The sequence below is a fragment of the Apus apus genome, chromosome 1, assembly GCF_020740795.1.
Source record: "Apus apus isolate bApuApu2 chromosome 1, bApuApu2.pri.cur, whole genome shotgun sequence".
Taxonomy (NCBI): domain Eukaryota; kingdom Metazoa; phylum Chordata; class Aves; order Apodiformes; family Apodidae; genus Apus; species Apus apus.
The window spans coordinates 160133389-160154436 of NC_067282.1; the positions used below are offsets into that span (position 1 = coordinate 160133389).

The 21048-nt window shown below is 36.1% G+C and overlaps 1 protein-coding gene across 1 annotated transcript in view; it reads left to right on the forward strand.

Moving 5' to 3' along the window:
* Positions 1–21048, forward strand: part of DCN (decorin) — a 40566-nt gene extending 19518 nt beyond the window's left edge. The window contains exons 3-8 of the mRNA XM_051627020.1: positions 2056–2168; positions 11922–12135; positions 12324–12437; positions 13791–13884; positions 18312–18450; positions 19535–21048. Of these exons, the coding sequence (XP_051482980.1) occupies positions 2056–2168; positions 11922–12135; positions 12324–12437; positions 13791–13884; positions 18312–18450; positions 19535–19729 (869 nt within the window). The 3' untranslated portion in view covers positions 19730–21048. The remainder of the gene's footprint in view (positions 1–2055; positions 2169–11921; positions 12136–12323; positions 12438–13790; positions 13885–18311; positions 18451–19534) is intronic.

Sequence of the window (21048 nt, forward strand, 5' to 3'; positions counted from 1 at the left end):
GTGGCTAGGATGTTTTCTAAATTCAGAAACCACACTTTCATAATGGTAGGACAAAATAATATATTCTATACAAACTAATATTATAAATTTAAAAGTAAGATTAAAAGAAAAAAATACTTTTCAAAAGTTTGGGTCTCCTGCACCCACATATAGATAACTAAAAAAGAAATCTTGTTTCCATAATTTGATAAGCACAGAACAGCAATAACAGACACCAGTAGAATCTGTGAGATGCTCAACATTTTGGAAGATTCAGACCAGGCACCTAAAGACAAATTGGTGGCCACATCTGCATGATAATATTTTTAAGAATATGGACAAATCTGTATGTAATTCATAGAATCATAGAATCATAGAATCTTAGGGGTTGGAAGGGACCTCGAAAGATCATCTAGTCCAACCCCCCCTGCTAGAGCAGGGTCACCTAGAGCACCTAGTGCATCACCAATTGTAGTAAAAAGCTCCAGTGGCCTCTGTGGCTTTTCCAGAGTTTATGATAAAGTTTTATAGTAGTAACTATAAAATAGTATTATTTCTGCAAGTTAAAAGGATTAAATATAGTACTAAACATATATTTGTTTTGATGGTCTACCATAACGTTCCAGTTAAGAGCCAACCATTTTTTTACTCCACATATATGTATATATTCTAAAAAGCTTCGAAAGAGAAAGAGTTTTTCTTATCTTTGGATTTTGACAGACAAACCTCTACTCCAGATGTGAAAACACTTACACTGGTGATGATCGTTGAGTTTGGAGGTCACTATGCCCCCGCTAAAGGTCAGCTGGATCAGACTCTGTCCAGTCAACTTCTGAATATCTCCAAGGATGGAGACTCCACAGCCTTTGTGTGCAAAGCATATCTCATCTCTAAGCAAGCAAATCTCACTGTGTTTACAATGGCATGCTTGAGATAAAAATGTATAGTTTTAAAAAGATTGTGTATCTTTTCATCTGAAAACAATACCATGCAGTCCACCATCACACTGGGGAGACATGGGTGATACCTGCAGAGTGATCTTTCCCAGGAGAGTTCAAATATAGCTTCAGAAATATTTGTGAAAAACTTCACTGGTAAAAAGACTGCTCTATCCAGAGAAGTCCAATTCTGTTGGATGACCATATAGAGACTTTATTAGTGTCTACACATTTTTCCTAGCGGCCATTCATTTAGCATTTCACATTCTGTCAAAAAACACAAATAAATAAATAAATAAATAAATAAATAAATAAATAAATAGAAAGGCTAGTTAGGAAAGAACATTTCAAATTTGTGGTAAATCAGGATAACTATAAAAGATCTGCTCCCTTCCAAGTCACAGCATGAGAGGAAAGCTGGGTAAAGCAAGTGTTATTTAACACTAAATAATTTCATTTCCATGACTTCATTGGACTTACATATCAGCTATTCAGAAAATAGTCCCAATGAGAGTCTTTAATTTAAACTGATGTTCTTTTGGCAGTTGTAGTGAAACCAAGAGATTTGTTCTCCAGAAAACTTGGACAGAGTATCAGATGAAAGAAAAGGGGGGAGGTGGATTGGGTTTTTTTAAGGTGGACTTTACTGTAAGTTTTTTAGTTACTATCAAACAAACTATTTTTTCTGGAAATTATTATAATTATCTATCACACTTCTTTCAAAAAAGCCTACTACCTTTTAAAGAGCAGGAAATCTTCTCTGTCCACAAAATCTAACACGCAGTGAAATTAATAAATACCATACCTCTTTCTGAAAGCAATTTTTATTCATATAATTCAGTGGAATTAAGCATGCTAGAAATAATTTTCTCAAACCTCAATCCTTTGCTTCAAGGTGTAGCTCAGATATATTCTCAGAAAAAGGCATAGTGGAAATGTGAATAAATGCATTTTTATTCAACATCACAAAATAAAACTCCCTTTGACTGGCTGGAGACAGAAATATTTTCAGATAAATCTTCAGGAAATGAGTTCTTGAAATGGTGTTTACTGAAAGGTAAATGCTGCTAAGAAAAGTACTGACCCTTATTTAAAATTTCATTCAGAGTTATTTATTTATTCCTTTCACTGTCCCTAGGTCTGGAAAGAGTGCCAAAAGATCTTCCTTCTGACACAACTCTGCTGGACTTACAGAACAACAAAATCACTGAAATTAAAGAAGGAGACTTCAAGAACTTGAAGAATCTTCATGTAAGTGTATAAATGAACTAGCAATTGCCAGGGGGAAAAAAAAAAAAAAAAAAAAGGAGAAAATGTGGTTTTGGCCTAGTACTCAGGTTTTTAAGGAAAACTTATGAAATACTTTGTAATATTTCTCTATCAGCCCAGCCTATTTCTTTTCTTTCCCATTCCTCACCTGTAAACTCTCTTCTCATACCACAGAAGTTTCTCATCTTTTTTCAGCTCTTCACACCTGTGTCCTGTCCATTCAGTCACCTGATCTCCATCATAACTTTTCTCACTGATTTATTGAAGTTTTCAGTCCCTTTGGCACAGGGAGTTAGTCAAAAAAGCAGATTAATCTCAACACTGACACCTCACTCATTATTGTATTTGTTCCCCTGCTACCTCTGAGGTCACAGAGATTTGTATATACCATGTTTGTCAGCATTTTTTCTGTACTAATTTTAGTTTAATTTTCTCCTGCCTGCACTACAATGAAATTGTGTTTTTGCAATAACCTTCTTCTAGCAGAAGTAGGTTCTCATCATCCTTTTCCTTCTAGTCTCTTCCAACTCTGCTGCCTGTTTTCCTCTTTGCTGAAATATTTTCCTTCTCTGGTTTCTGTGACTGCCCTTTTTTTTCTGGTTCACCTCTCCTTTTCCAAGTTTCCATCAGACAACTGCCTTCCTCTGCTTCCAAATTTTGGTTTCTCTGTTTGAGGTCCTCCTCCCTTATTTCTATGTTTTTGATCAACATCTTAAAATTCATACCTCATAGCCTTGCCTCAATTTAGTTGAAATATCTCTTTCTTGCCAGATTAGAAAAAAAAAAAAAAACACTATTACTTCTCTCCCTCTGAAACTAATACCCCAACTAAGGCATATTTCTGAAAATATTATTTTTCTAGCCTTTAACCAACTCAGGTTTTTTCTGTGTATTATTCCAGTTGATCCTTTTTTATTATAACCAATATAAGCTACTTGTCTTCTCTTTCCTGCCTCTTCAGAGCCTCTTTCTATTCTATTGTTTTCATTTACAACAAAGAAGCCAACTCCCACTTTTTATCCATTCATACTGCCAGTGCCATCACCCAAACAAGCACTGTTTCAAACAAAAGTCTGCCTTCAGCCACTCATATTCAGGAAAAAAAAATATTTTAAGCATTTATCTCCTCAATTATTTCCAAATTTCCCATTAAAATTTTGGTTTAATGCAAAATCAAGAAGAAATTTTTTTAAAAAAAATCTAGGAATAGGCACAATTATAGTTTGTAGTGGACAGAGCTGCACAAGTAAGTCATGATGATGTTCATGCCACCTAATTTAAGTGTAGAAGTCTATAATTGAGCTAGTTACATAGATAATCTCTACAGTCAACAAAGAATCAGGTACTTCTACATTGCATTTCATCTGACTTGTTTTTAGAATGAGATGACTTGTGCCCCAGAATTTTTTTTCAATGCCTCTGCTTGGCTACTGATCAGATTTGAAACCCTGTTTTCAGAGATCATCTGCAAGGTGCTAAAAAAGACATAAGTCTTGTCAGTGATTTGAAGCTTTTTGCAGTCCTCCTTCATGGCACTGCATGCAGTGAGTCAGAGCATGCTCTTGCAGATGAAAAGCACTGTCCCCAGTGACTTCTGTCTACATGGCACTCAGCTGAGGCCTTTGTTACACATCCTGCTGTGAGTTAAGCTGTTGTGAACTATGTCATCTCATTGAGGTGAACTCTATCGATTATGTAATTTCATAGTGAATTACATAGATACATACATCTCTTCAGGGAAGAGGTTATTCTTTAGCCTTATTCCCAAAAGTAGCCAGTAACTGCTTAAGGACCAGTGGAAATTATGCAGAAGAGTGACAAGAGTGACATATGCTTTAGCTCGGAGCAATGCAGTTTTCCTGGATTTACTCAAGAACAAAAATGGATCCCCTCATCTCCAACCCAGAACAATAATAATAATTGAGTCATGCAGTGTATTTATGTAACTGGGAACTATCTTTACTCTCAGCAGGCATCATTCTTCTTGTGTAATATCTGGGAATGATTCCTATTCCCCAGCTTGCGATTAAATATTCTCAGAGTCATAGTGAAAGGGGAATTTTTTTTTAGATAAATGTAACTCAAAAGCTTTGTTATAGAGAAATCTATTGTCACTTTTATTTTAAGGAGATATATGTGTATATGCATACATAAAAACAATGGGTGTGCCTTTTAGTCATATTCCCTGATAAAAAATGACTTGTGTTAGCATTACACTTGACAATGTGATGTTAAAAAGTTTCTAGACTTTGTAGACCTTCTTATACTCTACTAGAACAGGAAGATTCACATAAATTATCAGTGTTACTGTTCCAAAATAAAAAATTATCAGCAACCATGTTTAACCTCTTGCATGAAGTGATCACTTATGGGGACAATTACTTAAATCCCAGTATTCATAGATCTTGGGAAAAAAAAATGAAAGTATATTAACTCAGTTTCCCTTTGAATAATCCTTTTAAATTATTTCCTATTTCCTACAAACATCACCAGTCGTATCTGTGATATTTTTAGAAGAGCTTTTAATGAGCAATTTAGTTTGAATCTAAAGTTCAACTTGTATTAAAAACCAGATGAAGAAAGAAGGAAAGAAAGGATTTACCCATAACTTGCTTCTCTTTCAGTACAAATGTAACCGCTTATGCTCTGAGTGCACAATATAAATGTGACTAGAAATAAAAAAGAAATTAGGACTTACAAAGATTCTCTTTGTATTACAAAAATTTCCTGAGTAGGTAAAAGAGCAGTTAAAATCTGCAGCTGTGGAAATATGGCAAGCAATTAGAAAAGGATACAACCAAAGGAATATTTATCTGCAAATAATAGATGCCTGCCAGAAAACACTAGAGTCAACAGCTTGGTTGCACTTGATATTTTTATAGTTTTAAATTTATCCAGGAAAAAGTGGCTAATCTATTAATGTTGTACTATACAAACTCAGTGAGAGTTCACAGCATTTAAAAATGAAAGATACAATTTTTACCAGAGTACTTGGGAGAACAGGGGAAAAGGCGAAGAAGGTCTTTACTCAGGCTGAGGACGGAGATTTGTGGTTTCAGAAAACTGTCTGATATTATGTAAAAAAAATTGCCTATGATTTAGACCTGTGGCAAAACAATCAGAGAGACACTATTGGAAAAGTCAGGAAAAAAAAAAAACTTCTATGAAACTGTCAGAATTTTCCAGGCAGACTGACACTTCTGGATAGAGTACAGTACTTTGACCCCATGAACATAATAAAGAATCCAAAATACTACATGAGTAATCCCTCATGCAGAGTGAAGAAGGAGTCTACAAAAACAGCACATGGAGTTGCATGCTATGTGGCAAAGCCAAAGCAAACCAACATAACACCTGACACTTGGAAAAAGAGGTAAAAGAGACTACTGTGTATTAGATCACTGTAAGAAAAGCACAAACAACAACATAGTGACTGCATGCTTTTCCACCAGAAACTTTTTGAAATGACACAGTGTTAGTACAGTCAAAGATTAATATGCACTATTGGCCTGAAAAAAAAAGGAACATTGCTTACTGTAGGCTGGCAGAACTGTGCAAAGACATGGTTGTGCAGACAACAGTGCTAAAACCAGTTTTATTTATGCTGAAAGACCTGCATGAAAAAGATCAAAGATTTAAACTTGGGACCTGAGGTTATGACCTCATGTCCCACTAAGGGATTATCAACACTAAATGTATGGGCCAATAAATTGGAATACTCTTTGTAGTAATATGAAGTGGAAAAGTAATGTATTGCATTAGAAAATTTTCATGAGCTCTTTTTTCTTTAATCAAAAGAAGTCTCCCTATGGACAGACATGAGCCCAGATTAGATAAAGAATAGTCTAAGGACATCTTCCACGGATACAGAAAGTCTACTAACAGATGAAAAATATTAAGGGAACAACAGACTTCTGAAGACTCATTACAGCTTCAATTCCCTTTTCCCAGGCATAATTAAAAGAGAATTGAAGTAAATATAATGCTCTGCAAATCATAACATGAAGAATCATAAGCCACCAGCAGACTATAAAAAAACTAACAGATATTACTATTCAGATTTTACCTCTGAACTCAATTCCCACTATCATAAATGGCAGATATTCTTAACAGAACTCAAAGATACCTTTGCAAATGTGTGTGTTTTGTTTGTTTTTTTTTTCTACTTGGTACCTCTGTAGGTTTCTAACAAATATTCTGAGAGAAAAAATATCTTTCTAAAATGCAGCACTCCCTTAGAGAGATGCATTTTTAATGTTGAGGGGATAAAGATCTTTTAAGGGGAGGAAAACTACAGAAGAAGACTCTTTGAGATCCTTAACATTCTGGAAGGACCCAGCATACTATGATAATGGAAGAAGGAAATGTTATAGAATATGATAATAAAATAGACAAGCAAGTTATATTTAAAAGAACGGCCAAAACACTTGCCTCAGCAAACAAGGATAGGGTTGAAAGATTCTCTAGAAGTCCAGAGCACTGGGATTATTTTGTTGAAGCAAGAAAATGTAGAGCCAGCTGCTTCCTTCTCATCTGTGCAAGTCGTGTTACACAAGACTTATCAGGGAGCTCTCAAACACCATTCCAACCAGATCTGCAGCAGACTCCTTGGTTTTGCAAGATTATTCAACAAGGTACTGTGGATGTGATCAAGCTGCTTTCCACAGTCTTCTTTTGTTTATACTGACAGGCTGCTGGTTCAATTTCTTGCCATCTCCTTCCCTCACAGCTCATTCTTCTCTTCCCTCTTGTTTCTAGGGGGAAACCCCTTCTTCTTTGCCTTTCTTAGCTATGTCCACTTGATCCCAGGTTTGATAGGGTTACTACCAAACCCTGCTAAAGAATTTAACTAACAAAAAATAAAGAAGAATTGCACCATTATGTGGTTTCTTTATACCATTATCCTTTTCCTGCCTTAACTGTAGATCATGGGCCCACCAAGAGACATAACACCTGGCATTTTGTTGAGACACCTCCCTGGACTGAGGGGCTCTTAGTTCCCTCAAGTTCACCAGTGTTTATGATTTTTAAAATGAATTTTTAAATTACTACTGACTTTGTAGAATTCTGTCTCCTGGTATAACACAATTAGAGAAGAAAGTAAAATTCTGGTTTCTATTCTTTGTTTTGATTTGTATTCCTAAGCGTACACCCAGTCTTAATAATGTGGCAGGGAAGTTGGACTATATGGCCATATAATGAGTTTGACTCAACAGCTAAAAACATAAAGCAAACAAAAATATGAAATTTATTATTTTTTTTAATTTGGATACCTGGCTTATAATTTTTAAGCCATTGCTGTTCCTAGCAGAACTGTAATAAAAACCAGGTAATAATGTAATACATAACCCAGGAAATTAAAGAAATTCCATTGGGTCAGCAGACTGATATTTCAATTTAAACCCTGAAGGATGCATGCATCATTAACGATTTGATGTTAGGTAAGAGTACCATCCCGAGCTGGCAGAACAGATGTGTCATGCTGTATTACGGCTGATAACAATTTGCTGATCATTTTACAGTTCACTTCTGATTTTGGCAAGGCTCTTGCTTCAAACTATTCTAAACTAAGAACAGAAGTAGGAATGACATCGACTCGGAACAATCCTCTGGGATTCTGACATAATGAAATTGCACCAAAAATTACAATTGTCTGCACCCCACACCCAGACAGGGTAAAAATAGTAATTTTTCAAAACTCCAAGAACAACCATATACTAGTTCCTACAAGGTTGCCACACGCTCCCTCTGCAGTTTGTCAGGGTGTATTTTTACAGCAGTCTGCCAACAAGTGTTCCAAAATTCTCCTGAATTGTGAATCCTCCTTTTTATTCTGGGAATAAATATTTGAGGTAGAAACCAGGCCAGAGGGTGCTAAGTGGCCAGACTCTCACAGACTTTGACAGAGCCAACATCTATTCCTGTCATACAGTGATTTTTATTTTTTTTTTAACTAATACCAGGGGTGCTTTTCAGTAAAAAGTAAACCATCTTTGAAGCAAAGCTTGGATTTCTTTTCCTCTCTGAGTAATGATTGAACTGCTGGTAGTGATAAGATGGTCTGTTGGTATTACCACAGAGCAATATTATAAGAGTCATTGTTTACTGTGCAATGTTTGAATGTTGTATATGAGAAATGAAAAAGGCTTTATCTTAGGAAAATAAGGATGGAAGCTTATTTTTCTCTTACTCATAGGAAATTGCTATGAACCCTCTAAGCTTGAATAAGTGATGTCTTTAATACTTGATGCATTTGTGCCTCTTTTTTTGTTGTTGTTTTGTTTTTCTTTTTCTTTTTCTCCTTCTTTCTGGCCTCTTTTTTTACCTATGGCTGACCCATACCAGATCATGCTGAAAGCTGCACAATTGTGTGCTTAGCTTTTTTTATTTTGAATTGATGTTATGCTTCAATTCTTAACTTTTTGTTCGTTTGTTTGTTGTTGGGTTTTTTTGAGGGGTGAGTGGAATACATTTATTTAAATAAAAACACATCTCTTTTTTCCCCTCACTAAAAATAGAAGTGGGGACAAGGTAGATTTTTGAATGAAATTATCAGTTCCTATGGCTCTTTTGTAGGCTTCTAGATTTCTGCTGAATCATTTCATACCAGGAGCATCAAAAGAGCTATCTGTGGCCAAGAGCTCCAGCACATTCAGCACTGTCAGACTGACCCTTACTTTTCCCTCTCAGTACTTCTTGTTCTGTACAAAATGTTTATATGTCCCATAAGAAGATGTATATAATGCCTCCTCATGCTGTCTGGCTTCATTTCGGATAGCTAGTCCATGTGGCATGTTTTTGCCTAACATCTCTTCCTCAATAGCTCTGCCTGCAGATGTTTTCCCTAGGTTTTTCTCCACTAGTTCCTGTTTTCACTGACCCCTGAATTCCCCTGAGTTTTAAATTGTGTTTTATTTTGTTTTCTTTTAACTTTTGTAACATGCAAACCATACGGGACACATTCTGAGGAAAGTAAACAGCATTGCTCCAAGGCTAATAACTTCAGTCTTTAAGTCTCGCATATAATAGAGTTATTGTGAAGTGGGAAGGAACCCAAGGGTATGGCTTGCCAGGTGCTATGCTAGTGTGTTATCCTCATCATTTGCTGTTGCTCTAGGAGACAATAAAACTTCTCACACAAATTCTGATGTGTGGGTTTATTTTTGTTTGTTTTTTTTTTACAGCTGCACAACCATGAGGAAAAATAATGCAGGTTTAAAATACCAGAAAAAGGGACTTGCACAGAGGGGTGTAAGTGGGAAATGATATTCTAGTACAAAAATGTTGGAAACTACCTTCCCACCTTACACCACACATACATTCCCACTGTGAGATCAGATTTTTAAACATACCTTTGATAGATGTCATTTCTAAGTGAGAGACTTTCTGAATATTTGAATAAAACCAGATAACATGATCTTCCCTAAGATAGCATTAGAATATTCAGGAGATGCATTGACAAGCAGAACAGATTAATCCTAGATACTTAGATAATTTCTGGTTTTGGTCAGGACCAACAATTCTGCTTGGAAGTGCTGTAATGATTATTTTAATGTCAGCTACTCAGAGAATATTTACATTATAAGGCCTAACTGTATATATCGGTAGCTATTTCCAGCAGGAAATATTTCACAGCAGATCATCAGCTGTGATAATCATAGCCCAAACTTTTTTTATGTAAAAGGCAACAAAGTTAAAACAAATGGCAGTTTTTTTAGCTGAAATAAATAACCAAGTAGTACAAACCAGGAATCAGTACAAGTGCTAATGAGTCTAAACTCATTTAATGTTGACTTAGATATCTATGGAAAGGAAATCTGTGGCAAAGTTTTAAAAAAAGCACAAAGTAATTTGTAGTAGCCTGTTCAGTTATTTAGTTATCATGTTAAAAAACATTAATAAGACCCATCTGTGTAATTCATGCTGTACCCCTCATAATAACTGGATTGTTTCTCATGTCCTGATACTGTGCTGGTAGTTGTATTACACTACAGACAGAATCTACACCTGCATTACAATTCTGGCAATGGTGACTCTCAGGAAACCATATCCTGTGGGTGTCCCATGTATTCTCATGGCAGTTCTTATAGCTCAGGTGCAAAAGAAAGATACTTGGAGCCATGACTTCCACTGACCAATGTATTTGCTTTAGGAGAAGCTTCTTGTTAGGGAAATACACTGCTGAACTGTGAGTGACCTTCACTGCCTCCCCTTGCAAATGAGTTTTTGCTAGCTAGCATGCAAAATCAAAACCAGATACGCTCAGCTTTATGTGTTCCTAGTGAAATCATGTACAGAACACACTACTTGCTTTTCTCAGGATGATCTGCAAGAGGTTTCCATTAGGGGTAAAAAACACAAAGCATTTTAAACTATCTTCTTACCTCTCTTCCAATTTTCACGATAGAGAGGTGTTGTCAGATGCTAGTACACTTATTGGCACTGTTTTAACACTGAACTGATTATGGAAAGAGCTGAAGGCTTAGTTTTCCTTCCAGAAGAAGACTAAAGTGTAATTATGAAAATATCAAAAGTGTACTAAAATATACAGAACATCAGCTATGGTATATGCAACATAAAATTTGTGGTTTATCGGCAGCTGTTGTCTTCTGTTTCTGACAACAGCATAATGGAGTTAGTGAACAAAGATGCTCTATAGATATTCTCTAGTAATAAATATAAATAGATATTGATATCTATATACAGCCCATTCTCCCTAATTCACTGCACAAATGTGCAGCAGTGTGAATCTGATAAGTAGATAGCAAACAGATGGAATTTTGAGATTTATTTGCATATGTATTGTATCTGAAATCCTTTCCATTAGCTGCACTACTATTCTGACAATAATAGGACTTTCTTCTCCCTTTTTATGTCATGCTTGATTAATCAAAAACAGAGATAGCAGAAATGTACCATTTCAGATTAATATGGAGACTACCTACTACAGGTAACAGAGCTTTTATGAAGACCTTTCTCTCCTGAAAATCTAGGGAGCTAGTTTGCTTAAGGTTATCCTGAGTCTAGATATCACAACTCTGGTACCTACATTAGGCATCTACATAGTAGGCCAAATGAATATGGTCCATGATCACTTACTGCAGTACTTAGAATATGATGCTTCAAATTTCTCCCTTTCCATTTCAAGTTATGCTTACCAAAATATCTCTACAAAAATGATGTTATTATCGGTCACAAATCTAATAAATGCAGTCTATAAGACTAACAGAAAAGAAGTGATGAAATAGATTTTTATTAAGCTAGGCTGTGCCTTCACTGTATTGAGTCTTAGAAGTTTTTGTTTGGGGAAAACCTGATTAGGATGGTTGTGTGATGATGGGGGAGGTATAAAAGTGTCTTCAGAAAAAGAGAAAACAGAAAAGAAAAAAAAAAAGGCAAATAAAACTAATAATGTTTGTTTTATGTGAATGAAACAAGTTCCTTCAAGTGGAAGGGGTGTACTTACTCTTGGTTATAAATTACAGAAGTTCACAGAAGCTACATATACCTCAACAATGAAATTACACTTGTATTTCTAAAGTAGACCTTGTTTATCTTTTACTGCTTTCAGAAGTTCTTAATCTATTTGTTTTAGTGCTGTATTTCTTTTTCTTCAGCTCATTAGATTGGTTGTCAAAAGACATTAGAAAAAATAAATAATAATTGTTTAATGTTTCGTTCACAAAATCATTTCCTTAATAGTCACTTGAGATCTACTTCATTATTATTCTACAGGCATTGATCCTTGTTAACAACAAAATCAGCAAAATAAGCCCATTAGCTTTTGCTCCTCTGAAGAAACTGGAAAGACTTTACTTGTCCAAGAACAACCTGAAGGAACTCCCAGAAAACATGCCGAAGTCTCTTCAAGAGATACGGGCTCATGAGAATGAGATCTCCAAACTGAGGAAAGCTGTCTTTAATGGACTGAATCAAGTGATTGTCTTAGGTATGAGCATGAGAAATTATAACAAAATCAACTCAGTGTTTTTTCAAGATGTTGTTTTTAGTTCATTCAGTAGTTTTATGTAGAAAGTCAAGAAATGTTCCAATAAATTGTACCTCCAAATTAACTTTGACCTGAAGGATATAGGTACCTACACTGCAGTACAGCTCACAACCATGTTTTGTTGGCAGAACTAGGCACCAATCCAATCAAGAGTTCAGGCATTGAAAATGGAGCTTTTCAGGGGATGAAGAGGCTCTCCTACATCCGTATCGCAGACACCAACATTACTAGTATCCCGAAAGGTAAGAAGTTCAATTAATGTTTCAGAGATTTGCACCCTGGAAGCCTTCAAGGCCAAGCTGGATGGGGCTTGGAGCAACCTCATCTAGTGGGAGGTGTCCGAGCCTGTGCAGGGGGGTTGGAACTAGATGATCTTTCAGGTACCTCCAACACAAACCATTCTGTGATTCTATGATTCTATGATAATATAGTGACTTCTAGTTGTTGGAAAAAAAAATATTATGGAAGTCTTTTGAGCCAGTCCTTAGAGTATCCATTACTTTGCTTCATCTGTTGACTTACTGGTTTGGCAAATTTTGATTTCTATTATGAGAAGCTCTACAAGAGGTGAACAGTACAAACCAAGCCATTTTATGTTATTTTCCTTTTCTTATTGCGTAGTTGGAATATAAAGAGGAAGATTAGTTTCATCCTCCAACCCTTGTTTGTGAGCCTCAACGACTTTTTACAGGTGTAAACTCATATGGAATTAACTTAAGTTCTACAAGCATAAAATCAGCCCTCCACAAGCCTGTAGGTTTGAAGCCAAAAAGACTATTCCTATACAAAATAGAAACATTTGCTGTTTTAAAAGTACTTCATTGCAAATTGCTACAAAATAAGAACAACTTCAATATTACCTAATAAGCCAAAACAAACCAGAATAGAATCCAGAGGAAATTATATTCAATGTATTCATACTTCAGCCAGTAGATTGTTTTGAAATAGTGGAAACATTTTTCAGAGTTAATACTAGTTGTTATTTCTCTCTTTCCACATTTCCTGTTTTGGATGTTCTTTTGAAGGACTTTATATAGTTAAAATATTTAGGTTTTTTTGTTTTGGTGTTTTTTTTAATTTTTTATTTATTTATTTTTATTTTTTTTATCCTGATAAACAGAATTTGCAAACTACTATGTGTTCTACCTAAAATAACATTACAATTATACAACCTCGTCTTTGCGGTCTCATTTTCTGCTGCTGTTATTTATAAAATATTTAGGTACTAAATCTTTGTAGATTCAGTATGGGCAAGTCTGGCTAAAATGAAGATTCTTTCTCGTATACTATTATATATGTCCCATTTATATAATAATGAAAATTAGAAGTCATGTCTGGGAAGAATTAGATTTAGCTATTTTTTTAAGAATTGACTGTTCTATGATGACCTTGTTTTGTTTGTTCTCCTGTTGAATACATTGTCACTAGCTGTTTTCCATTTCCACAATTGTGAAAGTTCTTTGTTTCATTCCGTGAATTTTTCTTGGCCAGATCTAGTAAAAGTCTTGTTATTGTAAAAAAGTGTCAGTGTAACACCTTCAAAAAAAGATAACCCAGTTTTATCAAAAGTAATTTGATGGTGTTCTCTCTTTCAGGCCTTCCCCCATCCCTTACTGAACTTCACCTTGATGGCAACAAAATCAGCAAAATTGAGGCTGATAGTCTGGCAGGACTCACCAACTTGGCGAAGTAAGAATTCATGTCTTCTTTTCACATCAACAATTAGTTGAAATCATAACCATCATACACACAGTTACAAAACATTGTTCTGGGTTTCTTGAGCGTTATCATCATTGAAGCAGAACCTAACTTATCAGGAAACTAAAACTGAGTCCTTTATGACCAGGACAATTGTTTCTTTTATTAAAAAAAAAGAAAAAAGAAAAAAATAATAAGGTAAAGAGAGCAATTGAGAGCAATTAGATCTTTTTAATTACATCATGTTTCTTTTATTGTATTGTCATCCTTGGTTTATGCAGTTTTCTTGGGACACTGCATTGCTTGTGCAATTTCCTCTGGAAACTGGGGAAAAAACCACATGGGAACCAAGACCGCTTGCAACAGAGTTTCCTCTGTTTCTCAAGACAGGCATGTCTGCAATGAGTCCAAGAAAGTGACTAGAAAAAATCATTCAATATAAATGAAAAAAAAATTTAGTTTTTAGGGTGATTGTACCTTGCTAATCTGTGATTATATTGTTGAATAAGTTTTTTTAACTGTAGGAAACTATAAGGAGAATTTCTGAAGAGCAGTTATAGATATACAAAACCATTTATTAATTAATTAATATTAGATAACATGCTAAAATAGTACAATGGACCTTTAATACGAAATATTTTAATGCTATAATACTTTAAGACTTTTCTATGAAAAAAAATAGTATAATAGATCTAAAATATTATTAATCAGATTACTGGATCTAATCCCTGGGTCTTCATCTTAATAATTCTGCTTTTTATTACGAAGACAGAAAACAGAAATCAAAGAAAGATTACTGAGCAACATGAGTTAAATTTATCACTGTAACAACTTGGACAGCAATTTAGTGCAATGAAGTAGGTAATAAGATATATTTTGAATCTGGCAGTTCCAGATGATAAGGCTTTAGAACAGCTTTATAAAGCTTGTAAAATAAAGTATTCCAATTCATGTTTGATGTTCATATTAAATAATGCATTCATACCCACTAACAAAAAGTCCACTCCTTGATTTTAATGAAAAACTACAAATACCATAATTATGAATTTGGGGACTGTGAGGCATCTGTTCTTAATGACAGAGGCTTAGTATAAAATGTAACATCCTCCAGAAAAATAATCAAGTAAAATTCCAATACCAAAATAAGACTGCAACTACTCAGGTAGAGAGTAATTTATTTTACTGGGAGAGGGAGGTGTGAGTGAGTCAGTTGTCCTGCAGATCAGCAATTTTTTAATCTTTTTCTCTTCACACTTGGAAGCAACATTACATGACCAATATTTTTGGAAGTCATTCTTAAGACAAAGTTTTATGCAGCAAGTGCTGATGAACCACAAAAAATATCTAATCTTGGGCTGCTTCCATTGTGGCTGTACTGTACATAGAAAAAAGATACTCTGTTGATCATGATGCAGAAATGTGGAGCTGCTCAGAGCAGGCACCGAGTTTTGAAATGCTGTCTGGACTGTGCTTAAGCAGGTAACCTAAGCATAGTCTGAAATCCTCTTATGCAAAGCTGAAAAGTAAGAGAGAAAAAAGATTTGGCACAAAAGAGGAGCATTGAACATAGCAATTAGACAGATGAAGAAAGGAGGAAGCTTCAGGAGAGCTCCAGTACAGCACCTGGGTTAAATCTAAGGGGCAGCATGCCCCTGATGCCACTGAAACAAGCTACTGAAAAATAGCTTTTATTTACACATGTAAGTCTTCAGGAACATCCATACAGGGTCAGACCACTCTCGTTCTGGATCATGTCAACACATGCTCAACAGTCTAACAGTTGCCCTAAATCACTCTACATTTGGAGAAAAAGCTAATTTTTCTGACTATGTGAAGGTGTTTTAAACTCTAAAATAGCTCAGTGTAGCTTTACTGCTCACTATCTTTTGAATTCTTGAGTTCCAGATGACCACCAATATTTGTCCTTTTTGTTTGTTTACTTTGTGAAATTATTCTTAAATCTTCCAAAAGTCTTCACATAGTGCTGCAGTGAGGGAAGGAGGGGTGGGAGGAGGGGGAAAGAAGCTCATTAATGTAAACCCAACAAAGACACTGCTGGGTTCATTCAGGAATGAGCTCAACAGGAGGATATACAGATTACACAGTTGATGTTACTAAAGTGTAGAGAGCCTATTAAAGTTTACTTTAAAAGTCTAGCTCCATTACAGTGGCAGTTGCTTTAGATATGTTTTTGATTATGGTCTTCAATAATTTAGAACACTGTGACTAGATCAGCTAAAACACTGGAAATATGTTACCTATGCACTAATATAAAAGGAAATAGTGTGTCAATATAATAAACCAGAGTGATTTTTCAAATTCTGCCGTTTTTGTTCCCATGGGAAAAAGACAGACAAAGACCATGTTATTTCCTAATACTCTAAATCACCCTATATTTTATGCACTAATATTATCTTATTGTGTTTGTAAACACAGCCTGGAGTTACTGAGGGTTTGTTTGTAACACATTTAGATGAGATGTAATTATATACCCTTGCACTGCTTGTGGGAGTTACATCCACTTTTCTACAGACTCCTAATTTTACTCTTTCCCTACAAGAGTCTCCTTTCATGAGCTAATCCTGAGTTGGATCTTACCCATCCTCATAGTGTATAGAGGGGTCACTTCTGCTTCAACAGACCTAGAGGAAGGTCAAACTGGCTTTTTTCATTCTGGTCTCCCTAGGTGAGACACATCTGCTGATTATGCAGGGAGCTTACATTTAGACATGTGGTAAGCAAGAATTTATAGACTTTTGCCAGAAGAGGCTTTTTTTTTTTTCTTCCCCCCCACCCCAATCCTTTAAAAGACATTCACTCTAAGCTCCCATTGCTGAAGTCCTCAGTAGACATTCTGTAGACCTTCAGATCAAATTGCTCTGTGAGATCAAATCCCTCAGAATCTACTAAATCTTGATGTACTCTACTCAAAAGGAATTTTGTTCTTATAACTTCTGAATGAAAGAAGGGGAAGAGTGGCTGGAGAACAGCCAGGTGGAAAAGGATCTGGGAGCTCTGGTGGACAGCCAGCTGAACATGAGCCAGCAGTGTGCACAAGTGGCCAAGACGGCCAATGGCATCCTGGCCTATATCAAAAATGGTGTGTTCAGCAAGAGTAGGGAAGTGATCTTTCCTTTGTATTTGGCCCTGGTGAGGCCACAGCTTGAGTACTGTGTACAGTTCTGGGCACCACAGTATAAGAAAGGCGTTGAGGTCCTGGAGCATGTCCAGAGAAGAGCAATGAGGCTGGTGAAGGGTTTGGAGGGCATGTTGTACAAGGAGCAGCTGAGGGAACTGAGGAACTTGTCCTGTAACTACCCTTTCTGGTGAAAAGCCCCTCCCCAGCTTTCCTGTAGCCCCTTCAGTTACTGGAAGGCCACTATAAGGTCTCCCCGGAGCCTTCTCTTCTCCAGGCTGAACAGCCCCAACACCCTCAGCCTGTGTTCATAGCAGAGGTGCTTCAGGACTTTGATCATCTTTGTGTCCCTCCTCTGGACCCTCTCCAACAGCTCCATGTCTTTCTTGAGCTGAGGGCTCCAGAGCTGTACACAGTTCTCCAAGTGCAGTCTCCCCAGAGCAGAGTTGAGGGGCAGAATCACCCCCCTCACCCTGCTGGCCACACTTCTTTTGATGCAGCCCAGGATGCAGTTTCTCTCTGGGCTGTGAGAGCACATCCCTGCCATAAATATCAAACAATAATTTTTAGTTCTGTGATTCTACACTAGGTCCAGATTCTAACATTTGAAGCTGGCACAAGCCACAAAGAATTACAGGTAGTAGATTACTGTGAATCATACTTTCTTTAAAAGTACTCATCCATAGCAAATTATTTTGTCACAAGGACTCTGATTATGTATATTAAATTATCAAATTGATTCAATTGTTAATAAATTTCAGAACATTTTCCCCTCAGAATTTTTTTAAAAAATTGCTTAAAGAAAAAAGATAAAGCAAACTAGATGAAGTAGGTTTAGCCTTTATAGAACATCACTCTTGATGATAACAACTCCTGCAGAATTACCACTTAATTCCTTACTGCAAAGCAGAATTGTATCTTAAGAGAGAGTCTTGAAAAAATTCTGTAGTTTGTTCCTTGCAAACTGAATTAGTATTAAAATAGAAATAAACAGATAAGACCAGATTTTCCAAACTGGACATGAATTGTGCTAGTAAACCCAGAACATGTATGTATAAAGTGGGAAGAATGATTTTGTGGTGAGAGCTCTGGACTGGAACCCAGGAGAAATGTCTATGTCCCACTTATCTGCCCTGCTGAACAGGTTATTACATATTACTCAGCTCTGGTTTCCAGTCTGTAATATGGCTCTAGTTACACAGGTATTGTGGAAAAATGTGGTGAAGGTTTAAACTTACCAATTCTGGTCACCCAATGTTTCTGGTTTATTTTTTTGTTTCAGATTGGGTCTTAGCTTCAACAGTATTTCTTCAGTTGAAAATGGCTCTCTGAACAATGTACCTCATCTGAGAGAGCTCCATTTGAACAACAATGAACTTGTCAGAGTCCCTGGTGGACTGGGTGAACACAAATATATCCAGGTAAAGTTTATCATACTGCCTCAGAGAGCAATAGTTGAAAGATTATTAATGGTATTTGTGTGGTTGTTCAGTCTTGAGCAGAAACATACAGGATTTGTGCAAGAGGTAATTTGATGCAAGTTTCATAAGCTGCTGAATAAGCATGGAAAAGCTGCAGACAACAGGAAGATGCATGTTCTGATTTTTGAGCGAATGTGGCTTTGGAGCTGTATAGATCTGGAGGTGTGCATTTGTATCTCTGTGGATCTGAGGGGGAGCAACGAATACGGGATTATTTGTGTATTTTGATTTTCTCTTTAGTCAAAAAATGCTTTCAAATAACATTTCTTCTGTTGATTTTTTTTTATTCTTCTCAGTAGAGAAGAACCTTTTGCAAGCACCGGCCCTTTGGTATCTCATAAAGGTGGGCCTTCATAAAGGCAAAGAGACACAATAAGCATTTCACCTCAGCAGTATTTTTGAGGTCTGTGTGGCTGGATAGTTAGAAATATGGCCTCTTGGAACCATTTAAAATCTGTTTTCACTTGGATTAAGATTTTAGAGGAATGAAAATTCCCAAAGAATGAAGACTCCAAATGCAAATCACCACTTGGATGTAGCTTGGGAGAATTCATCAGAAATGGTGACTCTGGAGCAAAGCAATATTCATCAGCTATTTTAAACATCATTAGTGATTATTTTGGCTCTGAGTCCTGCACTCATGAGAGTGAAAGCACTAGTACTGGAGAGAAACCAATTAGCACCAAATACATTTCTTTATATGCAGCCCATGTTTCTGAACCACAGCACCGTATCGGTAACTCCACATCTTTGACTCCTGTTTTTGGTTACAGTATAATCAAATTATAGTAATTGTATTAGTTTGTCTTTCACAGTTTCTGCTTTTTCTGTCTAAATTATTTCTAAGTGGATACACTCTAGGTATTTCAAAAGGTAAGTAGTATCAAGTGCTTGTTTGGAAAAAAGGATATATTGTTAATCTGAAAACAGTGCACAAAGAGACCAAGTCTTGGACATCAAATCCATGATCTTTTTTTTGCCACAGTAGCTCTATTTCTGACTCCTGTACTTTTATGCTTTTCAGGTGGTCTATCTTCATAACAACAAAATTGCTTCAATTGGTATCAACGACTTTTGCCCTCTTGGCTACAACACCAAAAAGGCCAGCTACTCCGGTGTGAGTCTCTTCAGCAACCCCGTGCAGTACTGGGAAATCCAGCCCTCTGCTTTCCGATGTATCCATGAACGCTCTGCAGTACAGATTGGAAATTACAAATAGATGTCTAAAGATGGGGTTCGGTTGTGTTTCAGCTAAAGTACCTGTTGTAATAGGCCTGTTCAAAAAATTGTTGCTAACAATTAATGCCAGATATCAGAAACTTCACTGTAAAGTGGAGATGAACCATTGATGTAGAAATAAACTAATTATTACAGATGTACAAGATCAAGCATACCATCAAAAAGAATTGCCAACTGTGCTTTACACTGACTTATTTCAGCCTTCTTTTCCAGCATGCTTTCTGGGGTATTTTTCAGTTTGCTGAATGCTACAGGTTTTCAGATTCCACTGTATGTGAGATTCAGAGTAAATATTTGTCAAGCTACGATATATTAAAAAAAAAAAAAAAGGAAGAAGAAGAAGATAGTGATTGAGGTAATTTTTATGGCCGCACACACACAAAATAATGGTAGAGGGAATAGATACTCTCAGGTCATCTTGAGACTTGAGAAGATGAGAGTTACCTCTTTAAATTTATTTCAAGCCCTGAAGATTTAAAAATGTCCACTAAGCTAATTCTGAATGTATCTGTTTAGCAGAGGCAAATAAACTTGATGCTAATGTCATTATTTTGGGAAAAATAAAACAAATCCATATTGTACACACAGTTCTTAGAGTCTGCCATTCTTCTAGTGTAATGCTATTCAGGATTAGCTTTACATTATCCGATTGAACAAAGTAATGAGTAGTCTGCAGTATAAAACCTGTAACCTTTGTCTGGAGCTCAATGACTAAATTTCTCTAGAATAAATCCCTCTCACCTTAGCCAAAGCAGCAGTTTTAACAATGTCAATGAGACTGTCTTGCAAACCATAGTATTAGGGTTTAGTCATTGGTATCAATCCATGTGTATCTCTAAACCAAAATAACAGCAGATCACTGTTCTGCATTGACAGTTGTCAGCATCCTTTACTGTTTTTGTTTTATAAAATTGTTTCAAATTGTCAAGTAGAGACACACAGGCTCCCCATCTGATGAACTTGTGGAACCTGGATTATAAGCAAAATCATAAATATAGAAAAAACATGACATGAAATAACTGCAAGGCCTAGCTGGACGTTGCTGGGACATCATTCATAGAAGTATCTTCTTAGAGTGATTTGAAGCCCTCTGCAAATTTAGATTCTTCAACAGTGTGTAGCAAGCACATCAAAGGTAGGCTGCACATTTCTACTGTCAATCTACAAAGCTAAACATATACTCAATAAAAATGTCACCTTAAAAGAATCTTCTGCAGCCTCTTAATACTCCAAGGTGAATCTCTCTAATTTGTAAAACTTATATGTCATTTATATTAAAGAATAATGTAATTCAGGCAA